This window comes from Oryzias latipes, chromosome 24 (genome assembly GCF_002234675.1).
Source record: "Oryzias latipes chromosome 24, ASM223467v1".
In the NCBI taxonomy this organism is placed as follows: Eukaryota; Metazoa; Chordata; class Actinopteri; order Beloniformes; family Adrianichthyidae; genus Oryzias; species Oryzias latipes.
This window is the reverse complement of record NC_019882.2, coordinates 14,200,420-14,213,105: the sequence shown is the minus strand read 5'-3', so window position 1 is coordinate 14,213,105 and position 12,686 is coordinate 14,200,420. Positions and strand designations below refer to the sequence as shown.

The window sequence follows — 12,686 nt, the reverse complement described above, 5'->3', positions numbered from 1 at the left end:
AAAAAACCGGAAGTGTCAAAAAAAAAAACAACAACCGCCCTGGCCCAGAACCTGACAAAATGTGTTTTTTACCACAAATGATGACCTTTCCAAATAAGTGATGCTAACAACTCTTTCAGAACCAGCAGTTCTATACATGTAAATTACAGCTATATAAAAAAAACCGCCCCTCTCACCCTCCGCGGGTGGTCTCTCCTCCAAGCTCGGGTCCTCTACCAGAGGCCTGGGAGCTTGAGGGTCCTACGCAGTATCTTAGCTGTTCCTAGCACTGCGCTTTTCTGGACTGAGAGGTCTGAGGTCTTTCCAGGTATCTGTTGTAGCCACTCCTCCATCTAGGGGGTTACTGCCCCGAGTGCTCCAATTACCACAGGCACCACTGTCACCTTCACTTTCCATGTTTTCTCCAGTTCTTCTCTGAGTCCATGGTATTTCTCTTCTCCAGTCTCTCATGTTCCTTCTTCCTGATGTTTCCATCACTTGGCACTGCCACATCCACCACAACGGCTTTCCTCTGTTCCTTATCCACCATTACAATGTCTGGTTGGTTCACCATTTCCATCCTATCATTCTGGATCTGGAAGTCCCACAGGATCTTTGCCCTCTCATTCTCTACCACCTTCGGAGGTGTTTCCCATTTTGACCTTGGGGTTTCGAGTTCATATTCTGCACACATGTTCCTGTATATTATTCCAGCCACTTGATTGTGGCGCTCCATGTATCCTTTCCCTGCCAGCATCTTACACCCTGCAGTTATGTGCTGGATTGTTTCAGGCACCTCTTTGCACAGACTACACCTTGGGTCTTGTCTGGTGTGGTAGATCTACACCTTGGGTCTTGTCTGGTGTGGTAGATCTACACCTTGGGTCTTGTCTGGTGTGGTAGATCTACACCTTGGGTCTTGTCTGGTGTGGTAGATCTTAGCCTCTATTGCTCTGGCGCTCAGGGCTTGTTCCTGAGCTGCCAGGATGGGCGCTTCAGTGCTGTCCTGTAGGCCAGCCCTTTCTAGCCATTCGTAGGACTTCTTGATATCAGCCACTTCAGTTATGATCCGGTGGTACATCCCATGCAGGGGTTTGTCCTCCCATGAGGATCTGTCCTCCAGCACTGTATCCTCTGCTCTCCATTGCCTGAGACATTCACTGAGCACACTGTCAGTTGGGGCCTTGAGCTTGATGTACTCATGCATCTTGGATGTTTCATCCTGGAAAGTGGCTTCTACGCTCACTAGTCCTCGGCCTCCTTCCTTGCTGCAGTCTCAGGGTGCTGGATTTGGGATGGAACCCTAAATGCATGGTGAGGAGCTTTCGTGTCTTAACATCCGTGGTCTATATCTCTTCCTTTGGCCATCTCATAATTCCTGCAGGGCAGGATAACTGGCAGTGCGTAGCTGTTTATTGCCCGGGTCTTATTTCTGCCATTGAGGTGGCTTCTCAGGACTTGCCTTACTCGTTGGAGGTATTTAGCTGTTGCAGCTTTCCTTGTTGCCTGCTCCAGGTTGCCATTTGGCTGCGGAATTCCAAGGTACTTGTAACTGTTCTCGATGTCTGCTATTGTTCCTTCTGGGAGTGAGACCCCTCCTGTGTGGACTACCTTGCCTCTCTTTGTCACCATCCGTCTGCATTTCTCGAGCCCGAATGACATCCCAATGTCAGTACTGTAGATCCTGGTGGTGTGGATCAGGGAGTCAATGTCACGCTTGCTCTTAGCATATAGCTTGATGTCATCCATGTAGAGGAGGTGACTGATGTTAGCCCCATTTCCGAGTCGGTATCCATAGCCAGTCTTGTTGATTATTTGGCTGAGGGGGTTCAGACCTATGCAGAACAGCAGTGGTTACAGAGCATCACCTTGGTATATCCCACATTTGATGGACACTTGAGCAAGTGGCATCCCATTGGCTTCAAGGGTGGTTTTCCACAGCTTCATTGAGTTTCCTATGAAGGCTCTTAGAGTCCTGTTGATGTTGTACAGCTCCAAGCATTCAGTGATCCACGTGTGTGGCATTGAGTCATAGGCTTTCTTTTAATCAATCCAGGCTGTGCACAGGTTGGTGTGTCGTGACCTGCAGTCTTGAGCATATATGGTGGACTTCTTTTCAGTTCTGAAAAAAAACAAGATAAGCTATATATTCTAATAAGATCATCATACCTGGAGTCAGACATGTTCGTGGTACCTTTTTTAGGACATTTTGTGAATATACTATGACATTGATATATTGTCATTGTAATTTGTATGTAATAAATTTGGCTTGAAGAATTCTTATATTGGTTAAATATTTATATTTTTGAGGATGAGTTGGGCAACAGGGGAGCATGTGGAGTATTAAGCCAAATGTTTCTTGTAACAGGTCTGCTAAGACAAGAAGTAATGTGACATGGACCAAATTCTGATAATAAAATAAAAAAAAAATCTTTCCCACCCAGTGGTGTGCCTGCAATGTAATTAATGGGAGTTTTTAGCCCGCTGAGAGAAATCCAAGCAATTAACTGAGCTGGTGACAAGCTGTTCCTGTGGCCCCGGCTGTCAAGCTGCAACACCCTGTCGATCCCAGCTCAGCAATTAGAGTCTGTGTTTCAAAGTTGAAAAGTGCCACATATATGATTCATTTACACGTGTGGTGCCATGTCTCAGAGAGCAGAAGTTAACAATTGAGAGGAAAAGATCCGGTCGATTAAATATTAATCCAGATTATTTGATTCTAAATAAAAAAAAAAAGTACATTTTTGGCAAGAGCTAAATATGCAGAAGGAAATGGTTATCCAGTACTAATCAGTGTGTGGATCGGCATTTAATTACTGCCTTATGCAGCCTCATTTTCCCAGGCTTCATTGCATAACATGTAATTATTCAGCAGGGATTTAAGGGTGTACTTTATCCGTACTGTTGTTCAAGTGGAAGCAACAAGTTTTCTTTGTTGTACGAGTTTTTCTCCCGTTGTATGACGCAGCCCTCACCTGTGCAAACCTGCCCTTCAAACCTAAACAAAGACAGCGTGTTCTCAAAAACAACATTCACGTCTGGCATATAAATCAGGTACAACACACTGAAGACTAGTGAAATAGACAGGCTTAAGAGGAAAGTCTTAACTTTTTGTTTGCAACAAGAAAAAAAATTGAATGCGTCAGAATATTCCCAATTCCAGAGCTGTGTCTAGATTTCCCAGAACCCAAGGGAAAGCTTTACACCATTTCAGCAATTTTCTTGTTGCAACCTGCTTTCTGCATAAACTTTTTTGGGTTAGCAATTTAAAACACCTTCAACTGTGATTTTTATAGTTAAATAAAAAGCTGTCTCAAAAATATAAATGGCACATATAGGGGCTTCAGTCTCAACTCACAGCAAGAAAACTGCTTCAACTCCCAGCTGGTCATTTCTGTGTGGAGTTTCCTCCCACAGCCCAAAAATATGCATCATAGGTAATTTGATGACTCTAAGTTCTCCCTTGGTGAGAATGTGAGCAAGTTTGACTGTGTGGCCCTGCCAGGGACTGGCAAACCGTCCAGGGTGAACCCCGCCTACTCCAAACAGTGGTTAGGCTAGGCTTTTGCACCCTTGTGATTCTGAAAGGGATTAACTGTTTAAGATCGAGGTGTCGGCAGCAACATCTACATAACGAATCTACTACATTTTTTGACCTACCGTAACTCTGAATGTATCTGGGATCACTTTGAATCAGCTGATTCTGACATATATCGTAGTCAAATGGAGACAAAGGAGCTAAAGCTCTTGGGTTAACAGGTAAAGAAAGTTTCAATCAATCAAAGGAGATTGTATACCGGTATGTTGTTTCTCAACTTGAAAAGTTAGCTTCTAGCTGTGATTTTTTAAGTGGAAACTTGATTTTATACCAGGGCTATGGTTTGAACTCTCACCTCACAGTGTGAGGACTGGCTGCCAGCTAGGCTCTTGCTGTGCAGAGTTTGCACGTTCTCTTCATGCACGCATCTGTTTTCTCAGACGTTCCAGCTTTATCCAACAGAAAAACATGGCAAATAATTTAATATTTTTTTCTAAAATTATCCATAAGGTAACCATATGAGTGTGAGGTTTTGTGTCTATGTGTGCAAGGTGTTCTGAATAATAGGAACATAGCAGATCTGGAACATGGAACGATGGATTTTACAGCATATTTTGTGTTATCAACCAAAATTGACATGATCAAAGTGAAAGCTGAGGCTGCATATTGAGCAGGTTATTTGAGATATTTGGTAACTAGGGGTTTAGATCTTTGCTGACCATAACAATGTAAAAAAGACTTCTATTTGACTGGCGGTCTCCCATCATGCATTTACTGTAAGATATATTTTAATTATCGCCACATGTTTGTCCTCGTTTAAGCAGTCAGTTTAAATATTTTCTCCTGAGCCCTTTTTCCATCTTTCCCATAATGTTCACCCAGTTGCACTGCTCTCCAAGAATCTTCCAATAAAAGCTGTTACAAGAGAGTTTGTTTCTTGGAAATTACCTTGAGCTACAAAACAAAATGCTGGTTAATCACAGGCAATCTGGCAGTAAAACAGATTCAACTCACAAAACCCAAGCCGGTAAACCAATGAAATGCAACTATGATTGTCACATGACTCCCCACAGAAGTAACTTCAATGATAAGTAGGCCACTTTTCCATAGCCCAGAAAGCCAAACAAGCTGCACACACACTACACTCACAATGACAGCATAGCTGTCCTCCTTTTAATAACTGAGGTCTTTATGTAATGGTGTCACTCAGTTCCTCTTCACCACGCCTCATTTATATTCATCTCCTGATCAACTATATCCCCCCCCCAAAAAAAAACCCTCATTCATCTTCCCCACTTTGAGCAGAGGCTGATGAAAGGCAGACACGCCAGATGGATAGATGTCATCCACAAAAAACACAACAAAAGTAAGCTTTTGTGGTGGGATTTTTGTTCAAACTACATCTTTAATTTCCTGTGAGAAGAGAAGCCTTTCCTGTCCTTGCATGGAATGACCTACAGAGAGAGATTGTGTGAGTCAGTGCCTATTACACAGCCACTAGTGGCTTACATAACCTGCTGAAGCCACACAAACATATGGAGAGGCAACAAACAATCAGCTGGAGTGTTGTGCCCCACCCACCACCACCACACACACTTCTTCAGGACACCAATAGCTTGTCAATTGGGAGAAAATACTTTTTTCTAAAATCTCACACTCCAAAAGAGCTTCTTTTAGAAATATTATATTCATGATCTTATTTTGTTCAAACCTTGGATATTAGACCACCACCTGCATACTTAAAGGCTTACGCCGTAAAGACCCGCTTCATTTTTCTGATGATGGAGGACAAAATTACGTTTAAAATTGCATTTCTGAGCATTTCTTTATTCAAATTCTTGTGCATCAGGAGAAGATAAAAAAGTGACATTTAAAAAAAAACAGCTTATTTGCAATACAGAAAATATGGGCCCCAATCTCCCTGCTCTGCTTTGCTTTGAAACGGAAAGAGGAAGGGGGGACAGGGTTGCTCTGCACCAATGGTCCCGCCCACAACTCTGAGGTGAATTTCTAATGAACTACAGCCACTCTGCAGTAACTGTCATAGAGAAGGACACTGTATTTTTTTTATATTTTGGCTGAAAACAGCATAATCATAATTAAAAGACCACGTCTTTTGAAATAGATTAAAGACTGTCAAAAATAGTTTTTTTTTTTTTTTACTTTTAAAATGTAAGGTTTTGCTATCATGCCGTGTGCGTTCCAGTACTGATGAGAGATGTCAGCTCATATCCCACAGAGACTGTCACTTTAGTGTTAGAGAGGACGAGTAATGAATGGGATGCCTGTTGAAGGGTGGCACTGCTGCGTCCCGCACCATCTCAAGGAGAAGCACTTTTTTCTAGCAAGTTCCTGTCAGTTCAGGAGGAGACTTGTAGGGCATGCTGAAATTATTTTGGGAAAGTGCCCTTTCTTCTTGTCTGCTTTAAAAAGTGTGTTGCCCTTCACTTTGTTTTTGCCCTCCAGCTCATGCGTGTGCAAGTGTGTGTGCGTTCAAGCTCCCTGCAGGTTTGCTTCAGCCCGTGGCTCTGAGCATGTGTGTGGCTGTGGGAGTTCTTCAGGTGGCTGCAGTGGAAATATTAATAATAGATTTGACCTGAGTTATGGGAGAAACAGTAACAGCAGTAAAAGTTCAGACTATATTTAAAACTGCAGAGTCATGCAGGTGTTAGCCATCTCCTTTTTTGTGGTTTGGTCATATTTACAGCTTCCCTTTGCCTCTGCTTCTCCCCTTTATTGTGACAAAACTTCTCATATTTCCAAAACTAACTAACTAACTAAGTTTAAAAGTGTTGCTTGGAGAAAAATTATGTTTCATATTTTTACTAGAACTGGAGTATCTCAAATGCTCAGCAATAACTAATGTGAATCGGTGCAATTATACATGACAAATAGAACAAAGAAAGCAACAGTTTTCTCTTCTTATGGATTAAAAATAATGATTAAATAACAGTTTTGCGTAGAGAAACTTTTAAAAATGTGTAGATGGATTTAAAGGATTGATTCCAATTTGGATTCCAATTAAGTTTAGGCATGGATTAATATGAGGTGGAATGTCAGTAATGCTTTTATTTTTAGCAATAACTTGAAAATGATTTTTTCATCTAATCAAACTAAATCAGTATAAAATAAACTAAAAGGTACACTTTTTTGAGAATTGTAAAAAGTTCATTGGTTTCAAGTCCACACAACATAATTGACTGTCAGTGGTATTATAACAAAGTGAAAGTGACTGGAAAATAACAGTACGGTAATTCAGGCACAGGGTCAGTGGATGTTAAAGCACATAGTGCACAGAGGCCTTCAACTTTCTGCAAAGTTAGTCACCGTAAATCTCCAAAGCTCGTGTGGCAAGAAGAGGTCTTTGTTTCCATGACTGAATAATATGTCACCAAGTGCAATGCAAAGGGCTGGATATAGAGTTTAAAGACACAGGATTCTCTGCAGCGGGGCTGTAGGAATCCAGGCCTCGAGGGCCAGTGTCTACTATGTTTTCCAACCAACCTGCCATTGAAGCTCCTTATTAACTAAACACACCTGATCCAGGTAATCAGCAGCCGATAAGGCAGGATTCCTGGAAAGCCTGGAGGCCTAACACCACTGCTCTATTTAGACAGATCCCACTTCCACATCTGTTAATCTGATTGAAAGTTTGCAAGGGCAATTGTACTAATATGACTGATTTGTACCAAGAGTTAAGTATGTTGGAGAGGGTATCATGATGTGGGCTTTTTAAAGCTGTGCTTAGTCAGTTATTTCAAATTTAAAGGACTCCAAAAATTACCAAGAGACTTTGGGCAATTCCATATTCCCATCTTTACATGAGCCCTTCCTGTTCCTAAAAGAATGGAATGTGAAGAAATGGAAGGAAAACTTGAATAGCCAGCACAGACTCCTGACCTCAACCCAAATAAAAAGCCTTTTGAAATTGGAGCAGGACTCCACAAGCAAGGCCTTCTCATTCAACACAAAGGTCTGACCTCACACATTAGCTTCTAGGAGAATGGTCAAACATTCCCAAGAAGCACACTCCTAAACCTGTGGAAAAATTCCTAGAAAAGCTAAAGCTGTTATAGTTGTAAAAAGTGGACGGATGTGATATTAATCCCTTAAGGATAAGAAATGGGATGTACCTTAAAATCATAATGTGTGTAAAGACAGATGAGTGAGCAATATAGGGTATTAGCAATGTCAAATGTTTGAAGAAGTCCAATGCTTTATTTTGACTTCATTGAGCCAAAAAAAGTGCAGTACGTGTCTGCATGAGGTCACTGCTTTGGCATTTCATCTGCATCTTTTCTTCATGCTTCCTTGAACTCTCTTAACGAAATCTGCAAAAGCTTTTTTTTTTCTTTTTCCAAGAATAGATCTATGCAATAATTCACAAGATTGTGTAACAGAAGATGGCAGGGTTAATAATTATGACCACAGTTAGGACTGTGTCACACTCCCTCCCATATCTTAAATTTTCAGTTTTTAGCTTCAACAATTACTGTTACTTAACTGCACGATCCTATGAAGTACATTCAACTGTGTCTTCAATTTGTGTGAAAAAAACGTTGAGTTTTTCCCATTTTCTAGAAAGTTTTTACTCTTTATTTTTCTGAATACCCATCTATGTTTTCAAAGGACAATTTACAATCCATTGAGATCATTGGTTGGATTGATTAACCTCATTTTACCTCATTGATTGTTGTGTATACTGTACTTGATGCAAACCAATATTTTTGACTCCATCTAAACAAGGTAGATGTTTTAGTCACAGGGACAGCTTTTTACGCATTTAGGTTAAAAACTTTTTAAAAATTGTTTGTCTTGTGGACATTTTTTATTGCTGTAATTTACCGATCATTTTTATCTGTTGATGAGATTGATTTAAGGCTGGTGGTGGCTTTCTTGTTTACCCAAGTTATTGTAATAACAAATATCATATGATCCTCATTCAGCTTATTGACGCTTCTACATTAATAAAATAGGAAGCCAACAACTTTTATTCTTCCAAAGGTCCCAGTTCTAGGAAATGGGGCTCAGTGGGACTGGGAGCATTTGAAGGCAGCATTCACTCCGCCCTTTGGCAAAGTCATCATCCATGGAAGAAAACTGTTGAGTGGAAGGAAATAGAGGCGGGCAGTCTCCGCCCTAAGGAAGAAAAAAATGAGAAGGGGAAAAAAAAATCTTGGATTAAGCTCTCCAAACACGGAATGTAGTCTAGATCGATTTCTTCCCGACCCGCAGCCCGCAGCTTTTCTCCTTGTTGAAATTTGGAGATCGGAGCATCCTTATGAAAGACAAAACGACCGCTTTGACGTGTGAGTAAACCACGACAGGCTCCGAATTGATTCAGACTTTTTATCTTTAATTCAAGCTGAAGCGTGTCTCCTTTGGATTGATTGGCGTTTATTCGGTATTGTGGGAGGAAGTTTTGCAGAGCTGAAATCTATTTGCTGCTGTTTCTATGCGCTTTTTTGGAAAAAAAAAAAAAAAACCCTAACGACAGGATTTATGATGCCGACTGGAGCTGTTCATTAAATGCATTATAAATCTTATTCAATTCAAGTTTTTTGGAGTGTGGGGAAACTGGCCCAGATTTTGAATAAAAGTTTAAAACACAACTTTCTTTTAAACAGGACTAACTTAAACTTTTTTCCCTAAAATTTGATGCGTAAAAATGAGTTGAGGCTGGAAGAAAAGGGACTTTTTCTTAGTTTTCCATCCATGTTCGGCTGATATAATCATTTGCCCTCTCTGCCCATATGGTGTGCTACTCCTTCCACTGACAGGGGAGTTAAAAACTTGAACCAGCAGCCTTACATAACCGCGCGTCCTACATCTGCCTCCTCGGGATGCGGCGCACTTTTACCTTTTTAATTACATTCTTATCAGCTTAAAGTTCATTTGCTGCGTCTCTTGCAGTCTGTGCATGAACTCTTCCTTCTTCAGGGAAGCCTTTCAGAACTTTCTCTGTACTTTTCCACTACCAGCGGCTTTCTTGGCACGCGCCCTCCCTCTGCTCACAGTCCCCCCCTCCTGTTCTGCGTCACCCACTGGCTCTGTTTAATTGATAGGCAGCCAAAATAGGCTGAATAGAATGACTGTGGGGTCAGTCTAAGCGGACACTTGTGCTTTTTTTGTTTGTTTCTTGGACAATACTCTGTCGTGATTTCACTTTTGAACAAACACTAAAATGGGTCAGAAGGGGTGACGCATTTGCTGTTTGACGAATGTTCGACTCCGACAATAAATGTGTGCAAACAGAAACCTTCCACTGGTGAGGGAGTCCCCCTCCTCCTCCTCCTGACTTTTTTACTTGCAGGCACGCGTAAAGGTGTGGCAGTGACGCGCACGGAGCGCAACGGCCCCTGATTGGTGGAAATCTGAACCGATCTCTAGCTCACGGTCAATGTATTAAAGTAAATATTTGCAGAAGATCACGCCCACCAGGGGGTGGGAGCAGCTGGCTCCTCCTCAGCTCTCTTTATAAACCAGAGGAGCTGAGCGGTCAGAAACAGTTTTTTAGTCAGAGCTCATCATGACGGTCATAACGGAAGCAGAAAAACCTGCACTCACTTACTCCAAAACTAGAGGCCTAGTTGGACTAGTCAGCGGTATGGACCAAGTCTGGATACTGTCAGCCGATGCTGCTTCTTCTTTTTTTTTTTTTTTGAAGTGTCTAATTTTTTTCTTTTTGTTTTTCTGTTTGTTTCACAGCTTTTATGAAACAAAGGAGGATGGGTTTGAATGACTTCATTCAGAGGCTCGCCACAAACTCCTACGCCTGCAAACAGTGAGTATCATCTGACTCATGTTATTGTTCTGTTCTCAAAGCATCAGGAAAACACAAGTTTGTTTGTCCTGTAGGGTACACTCTGCATCTGAACCTGACTCCTACATCAGCCGATTCAGATAGAAAACAAATGATGGGCTTATGTAGTTATTTATTCGGTTGCAACTTGAACTGACCTTTCCATTATTTGCTTGTTTTCAGTCCGGAAGTTCAGTCCATTCTGAACTTGAGTCCCCCGCAGGATGCTGAGCTGATGAACGTGAACCCTTCACCTCCGGTATATACGCTTTCTGTGACCGATGCATTGTTAACCTTTTGATACATGCAGCATATGTTCCCTGGTTATACATTTTCCATTAGTTCACCTTTCCTCTGTCCTCTGCTCCTCACAGTCCAGCCCATCCCAGCAGATCAACCTCGGCCCATCTTCTAATCCTTCAGCCAAACCCAGCGACTTCCACTTCCTTAAAGTGATCGGCAAAGGCAGCTTCGGGAAGGTGCTGCTGGCACGCCACCGCACAGACGACCAGTTTTACGCAGTCAAAGTGTTACAGAAGAAGGCCATTCTCAAGAAGAAAGAGGTAAAAAAAAGTTATTCCTGAAACTGGAAAGAAAATTCAAAAGGATTCATGCCAGCTGCAGGGTCTGTTGATGTTAAACACTTCTCTTTTCTTTTCAGGAGAAGCACATCATGTCAGAGAGGAATGTGCTGCTAAAGAATGTCAAGCATCCATTCTTGGTTGGCCTGCATTATTCTTTCCAAACAGCAGACAAACTGTATTTTGTCTTGGACTACATTAACGGAGGAGAGGTGAGAGACTTTCCGGGCCTGTTTCCTGAAAAAAAAAAGCTCATAATTTGGAGATAGATGGAATATGGAGAGTGAAATTGAAAAGTGAGGCAGACACTAGGACAGTCCAGGGGAAATCCTGGCATGAGGAAGCTGAATAGAGCAGCAGCACCACTCAGGAAGTTATGAAACAGCCAATGTTAAACTCTGACCAAAATTAGCTGCGCTGCTGAGACTGCGTGTCTGTCGGATCGGGCTAATTTCCTGCGATTGTTGCACAGGCGAAGACAAAGCTGATTAAAAATGGAGCTCATCAGGAAGTGGGGCACATTTACTCTTGCTCTTTCCTTTTCCGCTTTTTTTTAACCTTCCATCCTGCGGTTTCTATCTCCACCTCTTGCCCCGGCTTCATCTGTCTTCCCTTGTCAAACTTTTAAAGCTGTCGCCTTCCGGCCTTTTTTATCCTCCCATCCGGTTTCCTCTCTCTCTCTACTTTATTATTCCTACTTTAAATCTATTTCCAACCTCTACTTTTAAAATTTGGCATTGTAATTTTAGGGCAGACCATGAATTGATAGGTCAGATATCTTTATTCACAACAATCTTTGATAACACTTGTTCCTTGTGTCTTCTTCCTTATTGCAGCTGTTCTACCACCTGCAGAGAGAACGCTGCTTCCTGGAGCCCAGAGCCAGGTTCTACGCAGCAGAGATAGCCAGTGCACTAGGATACCTTCACTCCCTAAACATCGTCTACAGAGACCTAAAGCCTGAAAATATCCTGCTTGACTCACAAGGACACATCATTCTAACAGATTTTGGGCTCTGCAAGGAAAACATCGAGCCTAATGGGACCACATCGACCTTCTGCGGTACGCCAGAGGTAAGGAAAGATGAGATTCTGACTATACCTTGCCCTATCCTTGAATGTTAAATTTTGGTAGTTTTTTTAAGTTACTAACTTTTCTGGTTCTGCAGTATCTGGCTCCTGAGGTGTTACACAAGCAGCCGTACGACAGGACAGTAGACTGGTGGTGTTTAGGAGCTGTTCTCTATGAGATGCTGTATGGCCTGGTAAGTGAAGTTAAACCGTGTTGTCAATAAACTCTTTGAACTATTATCTGCCTTTGTGCCCCGAGAAAATAAATCAATTGGTAATCAGCTGCTTTTGTCTCTCACCAGCCTCCGTTCTACAGCCGTAACACAGCAGAGATGTACGACAACATCCTGAACAAGCCCCTGCAGCTGAAACCCAACATCTCCAACTCAGCCAGGAACCTGCTGGAAGGTCTGCTGCAAAAAGATCGCACCAAGAGACTGGGCTGCACAAACGACTTTGTAAGTGTTCTCCTGATAATCCTTGTCTTTCTATGTGTTTATATTACATTCTACTCCTGTCAGAGGTTCCATTTTCTAAATTACTTTTCTTGTTCTTTTTGCAGATTGAAATCAAGAACCACGTATTCTTTTCACCAATCAACTGGGATGAGCTTAATGCCAAGAAAATCACCCCCCCTTTCAACCCTAATGTGGTAAATTCCTTTTTTTTTATTTCTGAGAACATATTTACTGTGATTTAGACCATCTATCTAGTTA

At 41.9% G+C, this 12,686-nt stretch overlaps 1 protein-coding gene across 2 annotated transcripts in view; it reads left to right on the top strand.

Annotated features, from left to right (window-relative positions):
* Positions 1-12,686, top strand: part of sgk1 (serum/glucocorticoid regulated kinase 1) — a 37,460-nt gene that overhangs the window by 23,381 nt on the left and 1,393 nt on the right. For both annotated transcript variants that reach the window (XM_023952858.1, XM_011491794.3), the window contains 8 exons: positions 10,226-10,301; positions 10,503-10,578; positions 10,694-10,882; positions 10,981-11,112; positions 11,737-11,973; positions 12,069-12,164; positions 12,273-12,428; positions 12,533-12,622. In XM_023952858.1, coding sequence (XP_023808626.1) covers positions 10,226-10,301; positions 10,503-10,578; positions 10,694-10,882; positions 10,981-11,112; positions 11,737-11,973; positions 12,069-12,164; positions 12,273-12,428; positions 12,533-12,622 — 1,052 coding nt within the window. The remainder of the gene's footprint in view (positions 1-10,225; positions 10,302-10,502; positions 10,579-10,693; positions 10,883-10,980; positions 11,113-11,736; positions 11,974-12,068; positions 12,165-12,272; positions 12,429-12,532; positions 12,623-12,686) is intronic.